Source organism: Coregonus lavaretus, assembly GCF_964263955.1.
Source record: "Coregonus lavaretus genome assembly, chromosome: 11".
Lineage (NCBI taxonomy): Eukaryota > Metazoa > Chordata > Actinopteri > Salmoniformes > Salmonidae > Coregonus > Coregonus lavaretus.
Window position 1 is genome coordinate 54618028 of NC_139998.1, and position 21706 is coordinate 54639733.

At 40.1% G+C, this 21706-nt stretch overlaps 1 protein-coding gene across 1 annotated transcript; it reads right to left on the bottom strand.

Moving 5' to 3' along the window:
* Window positions 1-7290: 7290 nt before the first annotated feature.
* LOC311137355 (uncharacterized protein) lies at window positions 7291-19600 on the bottom strand. Its single transcript, XM_084171805.1, has 5 exons — window positions 19390-19600; window positions 14988-15320; window positions 14469-14639; window positions 9037-9074; window positions 7291-8631 (listed from the first exon to the last, which is right to left on the bottom strand). The coding sequence occupies exons 1-5, from the start codon at window positions 19442-19444 to the stop codon at window positions 8425-8427; spliced, it is 804 nt and encodes a 267-aa protein (XP_084027931.1). The 5' UTR covers window positions 19445-19600; the 3' UTR covers window positions 7291-8424.
* Window positions 19601-21706: the final 2106 nt, after the last annotated feature.

Below are 21706 nucleotides of genomic sequence, written 5' to 3' on the forward strand. Positions count from 1 at the left end.
TCCTTATATGAACTGTAACTCAGCAAAATCTTTGAAAATGTTGCATGTTGCGTTTATATTTTTGTTCAGTATACAGTGGGGGAAAAAAGTATTTAGTCAGCCACCAATTGTGCAAGTTCTCCCACTTAAAAAGATGAGAGAGGCCTGTAATTTTCATCATAGGTACACGTCAACTATGACAGACAAATTGAGAAAAAAAAATCCAGAAAATCACATTGTAGGATTTTTAATGAATTTATTTGCAAATTATGGTGGAAAATAATTATTTGGTCACCTACAAACAAGCAAGATTTCTGGCTCTCACAGACCTGTAACTTCTTCTTTAAGAGGCTCCTCTGTCCTCCACACGTTACCTGTATTAATGGCACCTGTTTGAACTTCTTATCAGTATAAAAGACACCTGTCCACAACCTCAAACAGTCACACTCCAAACTCCACTATGGCCAAGACCAAAGAGCTGTCAAAGGACACAGAAACAAAATTGTAGACCTGCACCAGGCTGGGAAGACTGAATCTGCAATAGGTAAGCAGCTTGGTTTGAAGAAATCAACTGTGGGAGCAATTATTAGGAAATGGAAGACATACAAGACCACTGATAATCTCCCTCGATCTGGGGCTCCACGCAAGATCTCACCCTGTGGGGTCAAAATGATCACAAGAACGGTGAGCAAAAATCCCAGAACCACACGGGGGGACCTAGTGAATGACCTGCAGAGAGCTGGGACCAAAGTAACAAAGCCTACCATCAGTAACACACTACGCCGCCAGGGACTCAAATCCTGCAGTGCCAGACGTGTCCCCCTGCTTAAGCCAGTACATGTCCAGGCCCGTCTGAAGTTTGCTAGAGTGCATTTGGATGATCCAGAAGAGGATTGGGAGAATGTCATATGGTCAGATGAAACCAAAATAGAACTTTTTGGTAAAAACTCAACTCGTCATGTTTGGAGGACAAAGAATGCTGAGTTGCATCCAAAGAACACCATACCTACTGTGAAGCATGGGGGTGGAAGCATCATGCTTTGGGGCTGTTTTTCTGCAAAGGGACCAGGACGACTGATCCGTGTAAAGGAAAGAATGAATGGGGCCATGTATCGTGAGATTTTGAGTGAAAACCTCCTTCCATCAGCAAGGGCATTGAAGATGAAACGTGGCTGGGTCTTTCAGCATGACAATGATCCCAAACACACCCCGCCCGGGCAACGAAGGAGTGGCTTCGTAAGAAACATTTCAAGGTCCTGGAGTGGCCTAGCCAGTCTCCAGATCTCAACCCCATAGAAAATCTTTGGAGGGAGTTGAAAGTCTGTGTTGCCCAGCGCCAGCCCCAAAACATCACTGCTCTAGAGGAGATCTGCATGGAGGAATGGGCCAAAATACCAGCAACAGTGTGTGAAAGCCTTGTGAAGACTTACAGAAAACGTTTGACCTGTGTCATTGCCAACAAAGGGTATATAACAAAGTATTGAGAAACTTTTGTTATTGACCAAATACTTATTTTCCACCATAATTTGCAAATAAATTCATAAAAAATCCTACAATGTGATTTTCTGGATTTTTTTTCCTAATTTTGTCTGTCATAGTTGACGTGTACCTATGATGAGAATTACAGGCCTCTCTCATCTTTTTAAGTGGGAGAACTTGCACAATTGGTGGCTGACTAAATACTTTTTTCCCCCACTGTAAATGCACTTAAAATGGTCATAAGACAAACTCTTATTCCATCGTGTAACCTTGCAAGGGTTTCAAAGTTGAGGAACATTCTCACTTTTGGATGGGATGCATTGGTGCAATTATTTATTTATCCCAGGAATGAAGGCATCGTATCATGTCAAGATGTTTAATTTAATGAATCTAATTATTAATCTAAAAATAAAATCCTTATTATTTTGACAGAAATGTAAGGTATTTTGTACATGTTGAAATAAAGTTGACTAAAGTAGAAGCTCTTCTTTTGTTTGTAGGTATTTTCACTTGGTAATAACTCATTATATAGAAATTGCGTAAAGGTAACTATAAAGTTACACTTCACTTTAAATAAATAAATACTGCGACAATCTTGTACTTATGCAGGTAATAGTACTCTGTGGTGTATTGGTGAGTTTATTTTCTCACTTGGATGGTGCTTTCAGAAGCTGACGATTTGGATTGTCAGAATGAGTAATGTACTTTGTAGGTACACAATAATTACAATTAAGTACCCCTCAAGATACAGTTATTTTTAAGTAGATAAATCCTGTGTAACACCTAGTAATTGCATTGTACTTATGCAGATATGACATGTACTCTGTGGTGTACTTGTGGGTTGGTTGGCAAGGAGGTTCAGGTTGTCAATATGGGTGACGTACACAATAATTATAAGTGATTCTTTAAAATTATAATCTGGGATGACACCGGTATGGTAGACCCCAGTCAGTGAGGTTGACCTATATCTGATATGCTATTGTAAACTCAACCAAGTTAACCCAGATGGTACACTCTTTGGGGGCAAGTGCTAGCAACAACATTGAGTGGAGATTTTGAAGAGTGTGCATTCACGGGTAGGCAATTAGAGCCTATTGAGCCTCCAACCTTTGTAATCTCAGACACCCAGCGCCTCTGTCCACCAGAGATAACAACCTTGTGACAGTTATTACTGGAATCAGATGCAGCTGAGAAGAAACTGAACAGTAAGTTGGTGAATTTAGTGGAAACTTGCCCACTTGTAACAAGCATGGTAACAAGCATTCGTTGCTACACCTCTGTGGTTACAGACCGCAATTACCACCAGTTACATGTTGTTGCACTGTAATAAGGACCCCTTAAAATGAAGTGTTACCGAAATCGTATTGATAGAAGGGCTGGTCAGAACCGACCAGAAAACAACACTCTGATCAACACACGATCAGACCATACTGAAATGACTAATGAAACGTTTCCAACTTGTACTATATTGCTCTGTGTTGTGTTGCTCTGCATTTTCAGGTGACGCGAATTTGAAATTCAGATGCTTTATGTTGACCTTAACTAGTTCTGTGCCATGCCATCTCAGCATACTCTGTGGTTATCAAGGTCAAGTTCGTAATTCGGGAAATTAGACCTGTTCGCTAATGCTACCGTAAAAAATAGAAAGATCTTATGTTATACGTGCTGACAACACAGCTATGGAGTGGGTGGTGTGGTTAAATTATGGGCTGATGGGGCAACAGTTTTTTGTCAAAGAGACGTGCGACCTGAGATCTTGTGCTGAATCAGAAGTTGTGGTTATTAACGCTTCAGTGAGCATCACACAAAGAAGCTGCAAGTGATAAACACTTGGTAACACCCCTCGTGAAGGTGATGGAAATATAGAACTTGGTAGGGAAACAAAAGGATGGGGTGATATTTACAGTGCCTTCGGAAAGTATTCAGACCCTTTGACTTTTTCCACATTTTGTTACGTTAAAGCCTTATTCTAAAATTGATTAAATAAATAAAAATCCTCAGCAATCTACACACAATACCCCATAATGACAAAGTGAAAACATGTTTTTATAAATTTTTGCAAATATATAAATAAGCATTTCTGTTTAAAAAAATATATATATTTGCAAATATTTATAAAAACCTGTTTTCACTTTGTCATTATGGGGTATTGTGTGTAGATTGCTGAGGATTTTTATTTATTTAATCAATTTTAGAATAAGGCTTTAACGTAACAAAATGTGGAAAAAGTCAAAGGGTCTGAATACTTTCCGAAGGCACTGTAATATCACCCCATGCCTAAGTATTCAGACCCTTTGCTATGAGACTTGAAATTGAGCTCAGGTGCATCCTGTTTCCATTGACCATCCTTGAGATGTTTCTACAACTTGATTGGAGTCCACCTGTGGTAAATTCAATTGACTGGACATGATTTGGAAAGGCACACGCCTGTCTATATAAGGTCCCACAGTTGACAGTGCATGTCCGAGCAAAAACCAAGCCATCAGTTCGAAATGAATTGTCCGTTGAGCTCCAAGACTGGATTGTGTTGAGGCACAGATCTGGGGAAGGGTACTAAAACATTTCAGCAGCATTGAAGGTCTCCAAGAACACAGTGGCCTCCATCATTCTTAAATTGAATACTTTTGGAAGCACCAAGACTCTTCCTAGAGCTGGTTGCCCAGCCAAATTGAACAATCGGGGGAGAAGGGCCTTGGTCAGGGAGGTGACCAAGAACCCGAGGGTCAGTCTGACAGAGCTCTAGAGTTCCTCTGTGGAGATGGGAGAACCTTCCAGAAGGACAACCATCTCTGCAGCACTCCACCAATTAGGTCTTTATGGTATAGGGGCCAGACGGAATGCACATGACAGCCGGCTTGGAGTTTGCCAAAAGGCAATTAAAGACTCTCAGACCATGAGAAACAATATTATTTTGTCTGATGAAACGAAGATTGAACTCTTTGGTCTGAATGCCAAGTGTCACATCTGGAGGAAACCTGGCACCATCCCAACGGTGAAGCATGGTGGTGGCAGCATCATGCTGTGGGGATGTTTTTCAGCGGCAGGGACAGGGAGACTAAAAAAGATGGCGCCCGAGGGGATGGCTGCCGTTTTATGGACTCTTAACCAACCGTGCTATTTTGTGTGTTTTTTTGCATTGTTTGTAACTTATTTTGTACATAATGTTGCTGCTACCATCTCTTATGACCGAAAAGAGCTTCTGGACATCAGAACAGCGATTACTCACCTTGAACTGGACAAATAATTTTTCTTCAATGAGTCGGACGAGAGGGATTTGCTCCAGACACCCGACAGGGCCCTCATCCCCGTCATTCACAGTAGAAAGAAAAGGTGATATCGCGGAAGGAGATCGGGTGCTTGGTAAGGTGCCGACGACGAGTGGCTAATCTGCCTTTGCTATCGATACTATTGGCCAATTTACAATCGCTTGATAATAAAGTGGACAAACTACAGGCAGGAATATCCTACCAACGGGACATTAAAAACTGTAATATCTTATATTTCACCGAGTTGTGGCTGAACGAAGACATGAATAACATACAGCTGGCGGGTTGTACACTGAATCGGCAGGATAGAACGGCAGCCTCTGGTAAGACAAGGGGTGGTGGTCTATGTATATTTGTAAACAACAGCTGGTGCACGATATCTAAGGAAGTCTCAAGGTTTTGCTCGCCTGAGGTAGAGTATCTCATGATAAGCTGTAGACCAGACTATCTACCAAGAGAGTTTTCATCTATATTCTTCGTAGCTGTCTATTTACCACCACAAACCGATGCTGGCACTAAGACCGCACTCAATAAACTGTATACGGCCAAAAGCAAACAGGAAAACGCTCATCCAGAGGCAGTTTTCCTAGTGGCCGGGGACTTTAATGCAGGCAAACTTAAATATGTTTTACCTCATTTCTACCAGCATGTTAAATATGCAACCACAGGGAAAAAAACTCTAGACCACCTTTACTCCACACACAGAGACGCATACAAAGCTCTCCCTTGCCCTCCATTTGGCAAATCTGACCATAATCATATCCTCCTGATTCCTGCTTACAAGAAAAAACCAAAGCAGGAAGCACCAGTGACACGGTCAATAAAAAAGTGGTCAGATGAAGCAGATGCTAAGCTATGGGACTGTTTTGCTAGCACAGACTGGAATATCTTCTGGGATTCTTCCGATGGCATTGAGGAGTACACCACATCAGTCACTGGCTTCATCAATAAGTCCATCGATGACGTCGTCCCCACTGTGACTGTACGTACATACACAAACCAGAAACCATGGATTACAGGCAACATCCGCACTGAGCTAAAGGGTAGAGCTGCCGCTTTCAAGGAGCGGGACTCTAACTCGGACGCTTATAAGAAATCTCGCTATGCCCTCTGACGAACCATCAAACAGACAAAGCATCAATATAGGACTAAGATTGAATCGTACTACACCGGCTCCGACGATCGTCGGATGTGGCAGGGCTTGAAAACTATTACAGATTACAAAGGGAAGCACAGCCGCGAGCTGCCCAGTGACACAAGCCTACCAGACGAGCTAAATTACTTCTATGCTCGCTTCGAGGCAAGTAACACCGAAACATGCATGAGAGCATCAGCTGTTCCGGACGAGTTACAGGATTGACGATTTCATCTTCAATCAGCCATCAATCCCCTTCTGACAGGGGGAATGGAAGATTGTTGTGTGCAACAGCACAGCAAATTGGCCAGTGTTACCTAGAGTAGATTTTTGAGTGTAACATTTATAGTATTGATTCAAGAGTTAAATGAACTCTGTACGTGTTAGATTAACACTCAGTGTGGTAAAAGAACCCCAGTGTTGATGTTCTAATCTACTGTTACTTGGATTTATTGCACCTGTTACTAAAATGGTTGTTCCAGTGTAGATGTTTAATGCAGTCTCATATCTTAGTCTTCCCAACCCTGGCATTCTGAATGCAGGTTGCAGGTGAATAAAAATTCAAAATGTTGGATAACCCCACTCTGGCTAGATTCCAATATGAATTATACTGTACATCACTTTGCAAGCCAGTATAATGTGACTTGCAGGACACTGTTTTAGGGTGAAACTAGGCCCTCAAAATAAAACCTTATGAAATGCATATTCTCTTAAATCATTAAATTACAATATTTTCACTTAGGTTCTCACTTGGTGAAGGACACATGCCTGCAATCAAATGCAAATGAATGCAACAACCAAGTCTTTGTCAATAGCAAATACAGTCATGGGTGGTAACTACAATTCTTTGAAAGGCACTCTGGGAAATATGCAAATAAGGCTATACACTAAGCAGTGTGTTAATGTAACACTGAAAAGTGTGGACCCGTATAGACACTGGAACAGTGTTAAATGTAAAACTCTCAGTGTTGATTTAACACTGGAGAATTTGCTATGAGGGAGTGGCAATTGAATGCAACATTGAAATTGTTAAAACAATTCTAGCCTGTCTATCTATGGGTAGACAAGCTCAGTTTTCCACCACAAAACACCAGAAAATGGCCAAAAAGAGTAGAACCAGCTCACCTGCTTTTACACTATGATTTGACTATTAGATGTTTGTTTCTTTAGATTTAAAAAGAAAAAATAAATAGTTTCACCATAATAAAACGAGAGTTCAGTTCACGTAACAGGGTTGACCTTAAAATGAGGGACGGACATAAATGAATCACTAATCACATGAAATAAATAAAAATCTTCAGAAATGACTTTGTCAAAACAACAAAATAACTAATAAGCTTCACAATGATGGTGAAAACTTTGAGAAATGTTGGGGTTAAGTGGGTTAAAATCATGAGATGAACAAAGATTTACGAAATGCGATTTGTGTTTAGTGCTATTAAAATACTTTATTTGAACATTCAACTCACAGTTTTATCTGCACAAAAACTGCCTATTGCCAGTGATACATTCAAATGAAAATCCTCCAAATCCTCCATGCTTCGAAGCGTCAGCTAAACTGATCGTGTCAAGATTACAGCACTTGATGCACTGCATTTGTCTAGAAAATTGTTACAATAGTAACCATTGAAAGTCTAAAAAACAACATCTGTGAAAGAGCACAATCAGATCAGAATGTAATCCGTGCGAAATGGTCACCTATTTATTAATGCGAAGAATTTCTTAAAACTTGAATTTCCCAGCATACATGTACAGTACCAGTCAAAAGTTTGGACACACCCACTCATTCAAGGGTTTTCCTTTATTTTACTACTTTGAAGAATCTCAAATATGTAAAATATGTTTTAATTTGTTTAACACTTTTTTGGTTACTACATGACTCCATATGTGTTATTTCATAGTTTGATGTCTTCACTATTATTCTACAATGTAGAAAATAGTAAATATAAAGAAAAACCCTTGAATGAGTAGATGTGTACAAACTTTTGACCGGTCCTGTATCTCAATCATTGTGAATTTCAAACCATTGAGGGATTCAAAAAAAACATCAGTCAAGTAGACTGCGTTTAATGAGAACTTTGTAAAATCTCCCCAGATATTTCTGGTAATCGTAAATAGTGTCAGAGTAAATAAACAACATGACACTCAGTGAAAAAAAACTATAAAGGGTGCATTTATCTGTGCAAACCCTACTGGAAATTTTACACACAATTAATGTTCCATGACTTTATAAGAAAAAAATAAAATAAAAAATACATGTTAAAATTCAATTTGTGTTACAGTCAAATGTGTTATTGTGTAATTATTGTATCTACAATATGTTTTTTTTGTATTTCCAGTAGGGTACAGTCACAGCACAGACACACAGGGAGGTTATATTTTATTAATACGGGACGGGACTATGTGATTTAACGCCTTCAGTATTTCCATTCTTACGGTATCTATCACCTCAGAGTGACACATCAACCGGTTTCAGCATCATTCTCCCAGCACCTGTTCAGTATCTTGATGGCATCCAGTTCAAATTGTGCCACACCGTTTGTATCGTATAGCGTTTCAGTTGACTCATTGTCTCCCATCTGACACCCTTTGTTGTGGGGGAAAGGTGATAGAGGCATATTCCACTGTCTCTGCAGGCCTCACCACTCCTCCCTCCCTCTCCCTCTCCCTCCCATGCCTGTTCCCCTCTCCTCCACTGGGTCTACTATTAAAGTCCAGCACGCCGTACTCCACAGCATACACAGACATGGAGGTGGACGCCTCTCCTGACCCCTGCGAATGTATACAGTATGCGTAAAAAAACACACAAAAAAACAGAACCTTTGCAGTTTATTGGATTTGATCAAATAAATCTGTAAAAATACATTTTAGTAGACACTCTTATCCAGAGTGACTTACAGGAGCAATTAGGGTTAAGTGCCTTGCTCAAGGGCACATCGACAGATTTTTCACCTAGTCGGCTCGGGGATTAGAACCAGCGACCTTTCGGTTACTGGCACAACGCTCTTAACCACTAAGCTACCTGCCGCCCCGGCTTGGTTTGGTTTGGTTTGTTAAACTTTTTTTTAAAACTTTGTATTAGGAATTTGTCTTATGGTTGTGGCTAAGCAAATGTGTCAAAAGTCTAACAAACCAAAGAATGGGATTCTGAGAGACACCAATAGAGCGTGATCTTACCTGTTGCTTGGCCTTGACGTCCTCTTGCTGGTCCCATTCTGGACATAAGATAAATATATTACTGAGCGTCAATCATAGACAAATTATCCTGCATTTTGTCACTTACAGTTGAAGTTGGAAGATTACATACACCTTAGCCAAATACATTTCAACTCTGTTTTTCACAATTCCTGTCATTTCATCCTAGTAAAAATTCCCTGACTTAGGTCAGTTAGGATCACCACTTTATTTTAAGAATGTGAAATGTCAGAATAATAGTAGAGAGAATTATTTATTTCAGCTTTTATTTCTTTCATCACATTCCCAGTGGGTCAGAAGTTTACATACACTCAATTAGTATTTGGTAGCATTGCCTTTAAATTGTTTAACTTGGGTCAAACGTTTCGGGTAGCCTTCCACAAGCTTCCCACAATAAGTTGGGTGAATTTTGGCCCATTCCTCCTGACAGAGCTGGTGTAACTGAGTCAGGTTTGTAGGCCTCCTTGCTCGCACACGCTTTTTCAGTTCTGCCCACAAATGTTCTATAGGATTGAGGTCAGGGCTTGGTGATGGCCACTCCAATACCTTGACTTTGTTGTCCTTAAGCCATTTTGCCACAACTTTGGAAGTATGCTTGGGGTCATTGTCCATTTGGAAGACCAATTGCGACCAAGATTTAACTTCCTGACTGATGTCTTGAGATGTTAATTCAATATATCCACAGAATGTTCCTTCCTCATGATGCCATCTATTTCGTGAAGTGCACCATTCCCTCCTGCTGCAAAGCACCCCCACAGCATAATGCTGCCACCCCCGTGTTTCACGGTTGGGATGGTGTTCTTCGGCTTGCAAGCACACCTTTTTCCTCCAAACATAACGATGGTCATTATGGCCAAACAGTTCTATTTTTGTTTCATCAGACCAGAGGACATTTCTCCAAAAAGTACGATCTTTGTCCCCATTTGCAAACCGTAGTCTGGCTTTTTTATGGCGGTTTTGGAGAAGGGGCTTCTTCCTTGCTGAGAGGCCTTTCAGGTTATGTCGATATAGTACTTGTTTTGCTGTGGATATAGATACTTTTGTACCTGTTTCCTCCAGCATCTTCACAAGGTCCTTTGCTGTTGTTCTGGGATTGATTTGCACCTTTCGCACCAAAGTACGTTCATCTCTAGGAGACAGAATGTGTCTCCTTCCTGAGCGGTATGACGGCTGCGTGGTCCCATGGTGTTTATACTTGTGTACTATTGTTTGTACAGGTGAATGTGGTACCTTCAGGTGTTTGGAAATTACTCCCAAGGATGAACCAGACTTGTGGAGGTCTACAATTTTATTTCTGAGGTCTTGGCTGATGTTTTGGGATTTTCCCATGATGTCAAGCAAAGAGGCACTGAGTTTGAAGGTAGGCCTTGAAATACATCCACAGGTACACCTCCAATTGACTCAAATTATGTCAATTAGCCTATCAGAAGCTTCTAAAGCCATGATATAATTTTCTGGAACTTTCCAAGCAGTATAAAGGCACAGTCAACTTAGTGTATGTAAACTTCTGACCCACTGGAATTGTGATACAGTGAATTATAAGTGAAATAATCTGTCTGTAAACAATTGTTGGAAAAATTACTTGTGTCATGCACAAAGTAGATGTCCTAACCGACTTGGCAAAACTATAGTTTGTTAACAATAAATTTGTGGAGTGGTTGAAAAATGAGTTTTAATGACTCCAACCTAATTGGATGTAAACTTCCGACTTCAACTGTATCTTGAACTTTCCATTCAGGAACTGCAAGTAACCCAGATCAAGACTATTCTAGAGTATAAAGTTTGTATAATATATGCAAGATTATCTAACATCATGGCCTACAGTGTGAAGATTATATAACATCATGGCCTAAAGTGTGAAGATTATATAACATCATGGCCTACAGTGTGAAGAATTGAAGTTGGGAAAAGTTAGTCTATTCATATCCAAGAATGTTAGTAATCCAGATCATATTTGCAGTGGTGTGGTATCTGCAATCAATCACTTTCCTCAGTCAGAGGAGGTCGCTGGATGGAAAGCCTTTTCTACTGGTACAGTGAGGGAAAAAAGTATTTGATCCCCTGCTGATTTTGTACGTTTGCCTACTGACAAAGAAATTATCAGTCTATAATTTTAATGGTAGGTTTATTTGAACAGTGAGAGACAGAATAACAACAAAAGAATCCAGAAAAACGCATGTCAAAAATGTTATAAATTAATTTGCATTTTAATGAGGGAAATAAGTATTTGACCCCTCTGCAAAACATGACTTAGTACTTGGTGGCAAAACCCTTGTTGGCAATCACAGAGGTCAGATGTTTCTTGTAGTTGGCCACCAGGTTTGCACACATCTCAGGAGGGATTTTGTCCCATTTCTCTTTGCAGATCTTCTCCAAGTCATTAAGGTTTCGAGCCTGACGTTTGGCAACTCGAACCTTCAGCTCCCTCCACATATTTTCTCTGGGATTAAGGTCTGGAGACTGGCTAGTCCACTACAGGACCTTAATGTGCTTCTTCTTGAGCCACTCCTTTGTTGCCTTGGCCGTGTGTTTTGGGTCATTGTCATGCTGGAATACCCATCCACGACCCATTTTCAATGCCCTGGCTGAGGGAAGGAGGTTCTCACCCAAGATTTGATGGTACATAGCCCTGTCCATCGTCCCTTTGATGCGATGAAGTTGTCCTGTCCCCTTAGCAGAAAAACACCCCCAAAGCATAATGTTTCCACCTCCATGTTTGACGGTGGGGATGGTGTTCTTGGGGTCATAGGCAGCATTCCTCCTCCTACAAACACGGCGAGTTGAGTTGATGCCAAAGAGCTCCATTTTGGTGTCATCTGACCACAACACTTTCACCCAGTTCTCATCTGAATCATTCAGATGTTCATTGGCAAACTTCAGACGGGCATGTATATGTGCTTTCTTGAGCAGGGGGACCTTGCGGGCGCTGCAGGATTTCAGTCCTTCACGGCGTAGTGTGTTACCAATTGTTTTCTTGGTGACTATGGTCCCAGCTGCCTTGAGATCATTGACAAGATCCTCCCATGTACTTCTGGGCTGATTCCTCACCGATCATTGCAACTCCACGAGGTGAGATCTTGCATGGAGCCCCAGGCCGAGGGAGATTGACAGTTATTTTGTGTTTCTTCCATTTGCGAATAATCGCACCAACTGTTGTCACCTTCTCACCAAGCTGCTTGGCGATGGACTTGTAGCCCATTCCAGCCTTGTGTAGGTCTACAATCTTGTCCCTGACATCCTTGGAGAGCTCTTTGGTCTTGGCCATGGTGGAGAGTTTGGAATCTGATTGATTGATTGCTTCTGTGGACAGGTGTCTTTTATACAGGTAACAAACTGAGATTAGGAGCACTCCTTTTAAGAGTGTGCTCCTAATCTCAGCTCGTTACCTGTATAAAAGACACCTGGGAGCCAGAAATCTTTCTGATTGAGGGGGGGTCAAATACTTATTTCCCTCATTAAAATGCAAATCAATTTATAACATTTTTTTAAATTTGTGACATGCATTTCTCTGGATTGTTTTGTTGTTATTCTGTCTCTCACTGTTCAAATAAACCTACCATTAAAATTATAGACTGATCATTTCTTTGTCAGTGGGCAAACGTACAAAATCAGCAGGGGATCAAACACTTTTTCCCCTCACTGTACATAGCGATGCTTGAGAAGGCATTTGTTGAAGACGTACAGAACATGACATGGGGGGGGGACACACACCAGAAAAACACATCAGAGAAACATGATGCTTCTGTTTTGAAGTGGGTCAGGGGAAAAGCAAACGAGACTTTGAGACAGCGTTTGTGAAAACAAACAGTTTGCAATTTTTCTCCCTGTCTCCGTGCTAATCTGTATTCTCTGTGTAGGTGGTTATTTCCTCTGGTTAAGGGAGGCTCATATCAAAGTGCGTGAGTCATGCATGTGAAACTGCGACAGTGGCTCATTCGGAGAGGTGTATTTCACCTCACTAACAAGGTTTCCATCCAACGTTTTTATGAAAATAAAGTACATGTCTGATAAAAAAATGTAATGACAGGCCTGATGGAAACTGCAAATTTGTCTGTAAACTTTCCAAATGTCAACAAAATACGCTACAAAAGGCGGGATATTTTTTGTGTCTGTAAAATTAACAATGCAAGAAATGGTGGTGGAAATGCCTTTATGCACAAATGTTGATATAATAACCATCATATTGAAGTAACCTTGGAGTCACACGATGATATGTTGTGTGGTCCTCCCACTACCACTCGGGAAAGCATGCAGTTTATTAGAACCTCTAAAAGTCTAGGGGGGTTCTATGGAATTGTTTTAAGATGGTTATACCATGGATCATTTAGCTATTTGATTTAGTATTTTAGTACTCCTTTAGGTATAAAATTATAATTTTTTTTGGATACAATATAGAATTTGGGCTTTACTACTATAGCCCATGGAAACGCATTGAATAACACATTCATAAATGGCAAAAAAGACAGTCAAAAAATCTATAATAAGGAATAAGGTTTTGAAGTGTCTGTCCTTTATCTAGGAGATATAAGAAAGGCAAGGAAATAGTTAATTTTTTTGGACACATATTTAACCCCTTGTTTTTGTTGGCACAAAACTATCTCCATACTTCCATTCATTTGTATGGGTTACCTTCAGACGAGTCCCATGAAACTTGTGGGGGTCGTAGAGCAAAACGGAGAACGCCATCGTGTTCGTGAGAGTCTCTCCTTTCCACAGTGTGGTCAAATTAGTTTGTAGCTCAGACGTTTTTGTGAGAAGACAGATTTTTGTGGATGTCTCATGGTCTGACAAACACCACTGTAGCTCGGTCACCTTCCACTGCAGATGCGGAAGGCCGACATTGGCGGATGTGGTGAATTGAGATGCAGTCCATGCAAAAAAACAGATATCTCTAGTTTAAACTTATGGATCCTTCCTTTGCACAAAGGTAATCACAATTGTTAACAGCATTTCCCCCAGAAGTAAAACAGGAAATGACAAACTTCCACGAGAGAATTTTACTTTTGGTTAATTAGATTATGCACAGCCTTTTATCCGCAACAAGTCAATTTGATGGAAACACATCTCTGATGGGAAAATGCGCAAACTGTTTTTATGCGGATTTTAGAATATTTGCATGAAAATCTATCACCAATTGGATGGAAACCTAACTACTGATGCTTATAAAAAAAAAACGCAATTGATTTCCGCTCCCTTAAGAATTACTCCATTCATCAGTTTGATCAAGCGAAATTATTTGACTGATTAAGACTGTAACGCTATGTTTCAGATAATAAAGATGGATCTTTGGTCCAGGTGTCGACTTAAGTACAGAAAGAAAGCAGTCGATGGACAAGGACGAAGGCCTTAATCTATCTGGAATTAGAACTACAATAGATACTATGGCTAGGGATAATGATAGGACCCTTCAATACCTGGGCTCCTGTTGTGGGTCCAGCAGAACCAACCAAGCAGTCCCATTAACAGAGCTATGATGGGTACCCCCAAAACAGCAAAGATGATCAGGACAGGAACAGTCCTCCCACTACCACTCGGGAAAGCATGGGTTTCGTCTTCTGCGGCAATAGGGGTGCATGATGGAGATTCTGGAATAGAAAATGGCCTCTTAGATGTGACAGTAAATCACGGTAAAGCAGAGTAGGGTCCAGAACATGTTGTCCAGAACATCAATCTTCAAGGTCAACAATCTTGACCAAAAGCTTTAAAGGTCATTAGTTATCTCATTTAAAACGGTTGCTTGGGTTGGTTTTGCATTTTTAACAGATAGTACTTGTAAACAAGGTTGTACACTTAGCTGGGTTCAATACAGGCTGGAGGGACATTTAAGATAAATAAAAAACATAATGTGACATATCATGGAAACCCTTGTGCTTGACGTTGACTTAGAATAGTTTGAGACATTATACTGTGAAGAGAGCAATCTTATAGCCTACCTGTGGTGTTACCATCCGATTGAAGGATAAGCGACACCTTATTGCTTTTTAGCATGGGAGGATCTCTATTGGTTTGGAACAACGTGATCCAATACGTTCCGTTGTCAACTGATGTCAGATTTCGGATGCAGAAAGAGGCCTTTTTATTCTCAAAGATGCAGCTTTGGCTTTGTGAGCAACAGTTGTGCACACTATGATTACACTCACTGATCTTTTTAGAATCTTTGTAAAGACCAATTGAATAAGCAGATGGTTTGGACATGTTATGAAATGAGAAGTCGATGGTGATCCCATTACCAATGATTCCTACCACTTCCTTTGCCCAGCTATGTCCTGGAAAAGAGAGAGGAAGTCAACAAGTTAGGACATGACCTGATGATTTAGGTACACAAGACGTTTGTTTTTTGACCTGTGACATCTACCTCCACCTGATAGCATAACATACACATATTGTAGATTCATATTGTTATGGGCCTTTAACATCAAGCTGAATGCTTAATTTTAATATATAAAGCTATGTTTGTTCTAGTCATTTAGCAGACACTCTTATCCAGTGCAACTTACAGTTAGTGCATTCATGTTAAGATAGCCAAGTGAGACAACTACATATCACAGTCGTAGTAAGTACATTTTTTCTCGATAAATAAGTTATCAGCAAAGTCAGTGCTAGTAGGAAAAGAGAAGTACAATATAACATATAAGAAACATACTTCATCACTGTGCATACAGTATTGTGTATATTTTCTGTATATGTGTCTTTTCCCAGGAACCCAGTTACCAGCTTTCATTGACTAGAGATATGATCCACAAACAAATATTCCTTGGACAAAAATGTATTCACAGGGATTTGAAGAATTAAACAAAGCAATACAATAAGATTTTAGGACCAAAGTGGAAAAAAAATATGAAAGGAAATGGAATGCCTTTTACAGTGCCTTGCAAAAGTACTCATCCCCCTTGGCGTTTTTCCTATTTTGTTGCATTACAACCTGTAATTTAAATTGATTTTTATTTGGATTTCCTGTAATGGACATACACAAAATAGCCCAAATTGGTGAAGTTAAATGGAAAAAATAACTTGTTCCAAAACATTCTACAAAATAAATAACGGAAAAGTGGTGCGGGCACATGTATTCACCCCCTTTGCTATGAAGCCCCTAAATAAGATCTGGTGCAACCAATTACATTCAGAAGTCATTAATCAGAGAGGCAACAAAGAGACCAAAGATAACCCTGAAGGAGCTGCAAATCTCCACAGCGGAGATTTGAGTATCTGTCCATAGGACCATTTAAAGCCGTACACTCCACAGAACTGGGCTTTACGGAAGAGTGGCCTGAAAAAATGAATAGTTATGCACACTCAAGCTTTCTGTATTTATTGTCTTATTTCTTGTTTGTTTCACGATAAAAAATATTTTAGCATCTTCAAAGTGGTAGGCATGTTGTGTAAATCAAATGAAACAACCCCCCCCCCAAAATCTATTTTAAATCCAGGTTGTAAGGCAACAAAATAGGAAAAATGTCAAGGGGGTGAATACTTTCGCAAGCCACTGTTGAAGGTATGAGAGCTTCAGAAAGTATTCATACCCCTTGACTTATTTCACATTCTGTTGTGTTACAGCCTGAATTCAAAATTGATTGAATTGATTTTTTTTCTCAACCATCTACACACAATACCCCATAATGACAAAGTGAAAACATGCTTTTAGAAATATTGGCACATTTATTTAAAATTAAATACAGAAATATATAATTAACATAAGTATTCACACCCCTGAGTCAATCCATGTTAGAATCCCCTATGGCAGAAATTACAGCTGTGAGTCTGTCTGGATAAGTCTCTAAGACCTTTGCACATCTGAATTGTACAATATTTGCACATTGTTCTTTTTTAAATTCTTCAAGCTCTGTCGAGTTGGTTGTTGATCATTGCTAGGCAGCCATTTCCAAGTATTGCCATGGATTTTCAAGTCAATTTAAGTCAAAACTGTAACTAGGCCACTCAGGAACATTCAATGTCATCTTGGTAAGCAACTCCAGTGTATATTTGGCCTTGTGTTTTAGGTTATTGTCCTACTGAAAGGTGAATTTGTCTCCCAGTGTCTGTTTGGAAAGCAGACTGAACCAGGTTTTACCTGTGCTTAGCTCCATTCCGTTTCTTTTTACACCCCCAAAAAACTCCCGATGACAAGCATACTCATAACATGATGCAGCCACCACCATGCTTGAAAATATGAAGAGTGGTACTACTCAGTGATGTTAAGTTAATTTCTTTGCCACATTTATTGCAGTTATACTTTATTGCCTTATTGCAAACTGGATGCATGTTTTAGAATATTTGTATTCTGTAAAAGCTTCCTTATTTTCACTCTGTCAATTAGGTTAGTATTGTGGAGTAACTACAATGTTGTTGATCCATCCTCAGTTTTCTGCTATCACAACCATTAAACCCTGTAACTGTTTTAAAGTTGTCATTGACCTCATGGTGAAATCCCTGAGCAGTTTCCTTCCTCTCTGGGAACTGAGTTAGAAAGGATGCCTGTATCTTTGTAGCGACTGAGTATATTGATACACCATCCAAAGTGTAATTAATAACTTCACCATGCTCAAATGGATATTTGCAACAATGCACTAAAGTAATACTGCAAAACATGTCGCAAAGCAATTCAATTTTTGTCCTGAATACAAAGTGTTATGCTTGGGGCAAATCCAATACATCACATTACTGAATACCACTCTCCATATTTCAAGCATAGTGGTAGCTGCATCATGTTATGGGTATGCTTGTAATTGTTAAGAACTGGGGAATTTTTCAGGATAAAAAGGAAACGGAATGGAGCTAAGCACAGGCAAAATCCTAGAGGAAAACATTGTTCAGTCTGCTTTTCACCAGACACTGGGAGATTAATTCACCTTTCAGCAGGACAATAACCTAAAACACAAGGCCAAATCTACACTGGAGTTGCTTACCAAGAAGACAGTGAATGTTCCTGAGTGTCCCAGTTAAATGTTTTACTTAAATCTATTTGAAAATCTATGGCAAGACCTGAAAATGGTTGTCTAGCAATGATCAACAACCAATTTGACAGAGCTTGAAGAATTTTTAAAATAATAATGGGAAATGTTGCACAATACAGGTGTGGAAAGCTCTTAGAGACTTACCCAGAAAAACTCACAGCTGTAATCGCTGCCAAAGGTAATTTTAACATTTATTAACCCAGGAGGTTGAATACTTATCTAATCAAGATATATTAGTGTTATGTTTTTCATTTTAAAAAAGTTAGATATTTTCTTCCACTTTGACATTACAGAGTATTTTGTGTAGATCGTTCACAACAAAAAGACAATTAAATTAATTGTAATCCCACTTTGTAATACAACAAAATGTGAAAAAAGTCAAGGTGTGTGAATACTTTCAGAAGGCACTGAAATTGTATGTGTGGGGTACAGAGATGAGGTAGTCATGTAAAAATAATGTTTACCACTATTACTGCACACATAGTGAGTCTATGCAACTTATTATGTGACTTGTTAGGCACATTTTTACTCCTGAATTTATTTAGGTTTGCCATAACAAAGGGGTTGAATACTTATTGACTCAAGACATTTCAGCTTTTAATTTTTTATTAATTTGTAAAAATGTCTAAAAACATAAATCCACTTTGACATTATGGGGTATTGTGTGTAGGCCAGTGACACAAATCTCAATTTAATTAATTTTAAATTCAGGCTGTAACACAACAAAATGTGGAAAAAGTAAAGGGGTGTGAATACTTTCTGAAGGCACTGTATATATGCCTACCCCAAATCAAAGAAATACTATCGAAAACTTTTCATTGTCACCTTGTCACATTTTCCACAAGCTAAAAGTCACAAAAAAAACAGTTCACGTGAATAGAGACATCTGTGGGTTTGAATTTATGGTGAATCTTGAATTACATTGGATTAATTATACAGCCCATACAATCTTGGTTGTTCCGAGACAAACATACTATACATATATATATATATATATATTTTTTTTTTGGTCATTTAGCAGACGCTCTTATCCAGAGCAACTTACAGGAGCAATTAGGGTTAAGTGCCTTGCTCAAGGGCACATCGACAGATTTTTCACCTAGTCGGCTCGGGGATTAGAACCAGCGACCTTTCGGTTACTGGCACAACGCTCTTACCCACTAAGCTACCTGCCGCCCTACATACTCTGTGCTACTCATTGAACCTGTGAGTTCGATGATAAAGAGTTGGGTTACTAAAGTTCCTTTTCTTATAGTTTAAGTCTGAACTCATAACTTCACTGATCAGGAATGTTTTATAAATAATAATTTGATCAGAACATACACAGTCACTGCCATAATAGCGGGCTACATCTACAGTACATAGACAGAGGAAGATGGCCTACCGTTGAGCAGCACAATGAGGATAACCAGTATGAGAGGCTTTGAGTAGTAGAACATGATACACGAGGACTGGAGCAGAAGAATGGCGCTTCTATCCTTGGCTTCTATCCTTGGCCTAAATTATGTGTCTGCCCCGTCTGTCTCCACTCGTCTAAGGCCTGACCTGGTTCCACTTTCCCTCGAACATGAGCTCATAGTAAAGAGAGAAATGCTGACAGGAACTAGCTTGTGCCCACATTTATGTGCAACTTTAAGCACCTCCTGTGAACAAAGGCTTCAAAGGGGTTCTGGGACTTGTGGTGCAGACTTGTGAGTGTCTCAAGCGTGCCAATAAAAGTCAGAATAATGTTTCAGTTAAAGAGATATGCTACTTTTATTTTAGGGTGAACTATGTCAGACATTGTCATACTTCAAAACTGTTTTGGAAGCAAAGCCAAGCTCGGTCCATGCCACAGCACCTGTGAGACACTCAAAGTGTAAGAAATGAAGAATGAAATTATTCCAAGACACTTCTGATGTATAAAAATGTATGGCAAGCTTTTATTGTTTGGGATGAAAAGTTTATATGGTTCACCAGCAACAAATGATGAGGGATTAATCATCGTAAAATCACTCCTCTGATCATGAAATGAAGACTCAAAACATATATTTTCATGAGTACCACCTGCATAAACAGTAAGCATGACATTAGATGAGGTATTCAGTTGCCAAAACAGCAGTTTGAAGCTAACTGGAGGCTGTGGGTGGGGCGGGGGGTTTCTATGAGGACATGTCAGAGAGAGACTTGCCGGTGGTCTACAGTAGTGGAGGAATCAAAACATTGGCTTTTGTGGTGGTGTCTGTGTTGTGGTGGTGTCTGTCTTGTTGGGAGGGTGTCTTCTTCAGCTGTTTATTGTGGTCCTGCTGACGTCATTCTTCTGAGTGAATCCTACCATCTTCGTGCCACTTTAAACTGAGACCACAATTGTTAACTGACTGACTTATCAGCAGTCTCTTTATCCTTTTGTACTGTAACAAATGCACTCTCTGGAAACATACCTACTTTGAAGGCCTATTTTTCACACTCCGGCTTGAAGTTCCCCCTCAGTGCAGATGGGATCTAGTCTGACTACCCATCCACATCAAACCGACCAAACACCACGCCCACTATCATTTCTTCTTCACGATGAATGCATGTAGCAATCGATAGAGCAGCATAATTAAATTCAGGATGAGTCGTCAGGCAAAATGGGATCAGCTTGCCCTCCCCCAATCCTTACCTCAATAATTTGGGAATAAATGCAAAACTGACCCAAGAAGATCATGTCGTCTAGGGGCAACTTCACCCTGCCTAAACATTTTCACCGTCACATGAGGGAACAGGCAAGCTTATCCATTTGCTAAAGGCCTTTCTCCCATTTCCGGAGCGGGACATCAGTTTTTGAAAAAATCTGGGAAATTCTACAGTATACCCGGTCTAAGGCATATGGTCTTTTCTCAATAGAAATGGCGCAAACCAAGAGCAAGTCCTGTTGTAGCGTACGTCTTTGTTCAAATTTGAGAAAGAAAACACGATTCTAAAGCCTCGCACTTTGAGGTCAACCAGGCTGGGCTGAGCTGGCCTTGGTCGAATTGTGTTTCCACTGCCTCCAGAATATATAAATGTCATGTTGTTAGCTAGCCAATGTGACTGTGCAGGTAGCTTTGCTAATGTTGCAAGCTAGATAGAAATTGTAGAAAGTCCTTTGGCTACAACTAGCTAGATAACTAGCTAGCTAGCAAGATGTGGAAGAAATTGTATTCACCCTCACCACGATGTAACTGATGTTACCCCATACTCCCGATGCCAGCTATTCAAATATTTACCTTGTTAGCTAGCTAAACGGTTAGCGTCGTCGATAGGATAATGTATCCTCCACCAAACTTTACAGTTGGCACTATGCATTTGGGCAGGTAGCATTCTCCTGGCATCCGCCAAATCCAGATTCGTCCATCGGACTGCCAGATGGTGAAGCGTGATTCATCACTCCAGAAAAAGGGTTTCCACTGCTCCACAGTCCAATGGCGGTGAGCTTTACACCACTCCAGCCAACGATTGGCATTGCGCATTGTGATCTTAGGCTTGTGTGTGGCTGCTCGGCCATGGAAACCCATTTCATGAAGCCCCCTGACGAACAGTTATTGTGCTGACATTGCTTCCAGAGGCAGTTTGGAACTCGTTAGTGAGTGTTGCAACCGAGGACAGATGATTTTTACACGCTACGTGCTTCAGCACTCGGTGGTCCCGTTCTGTGAGCTTGTGAGGTCTACCACTTCGTGGCTGAGCCACTGTTGCTCCTA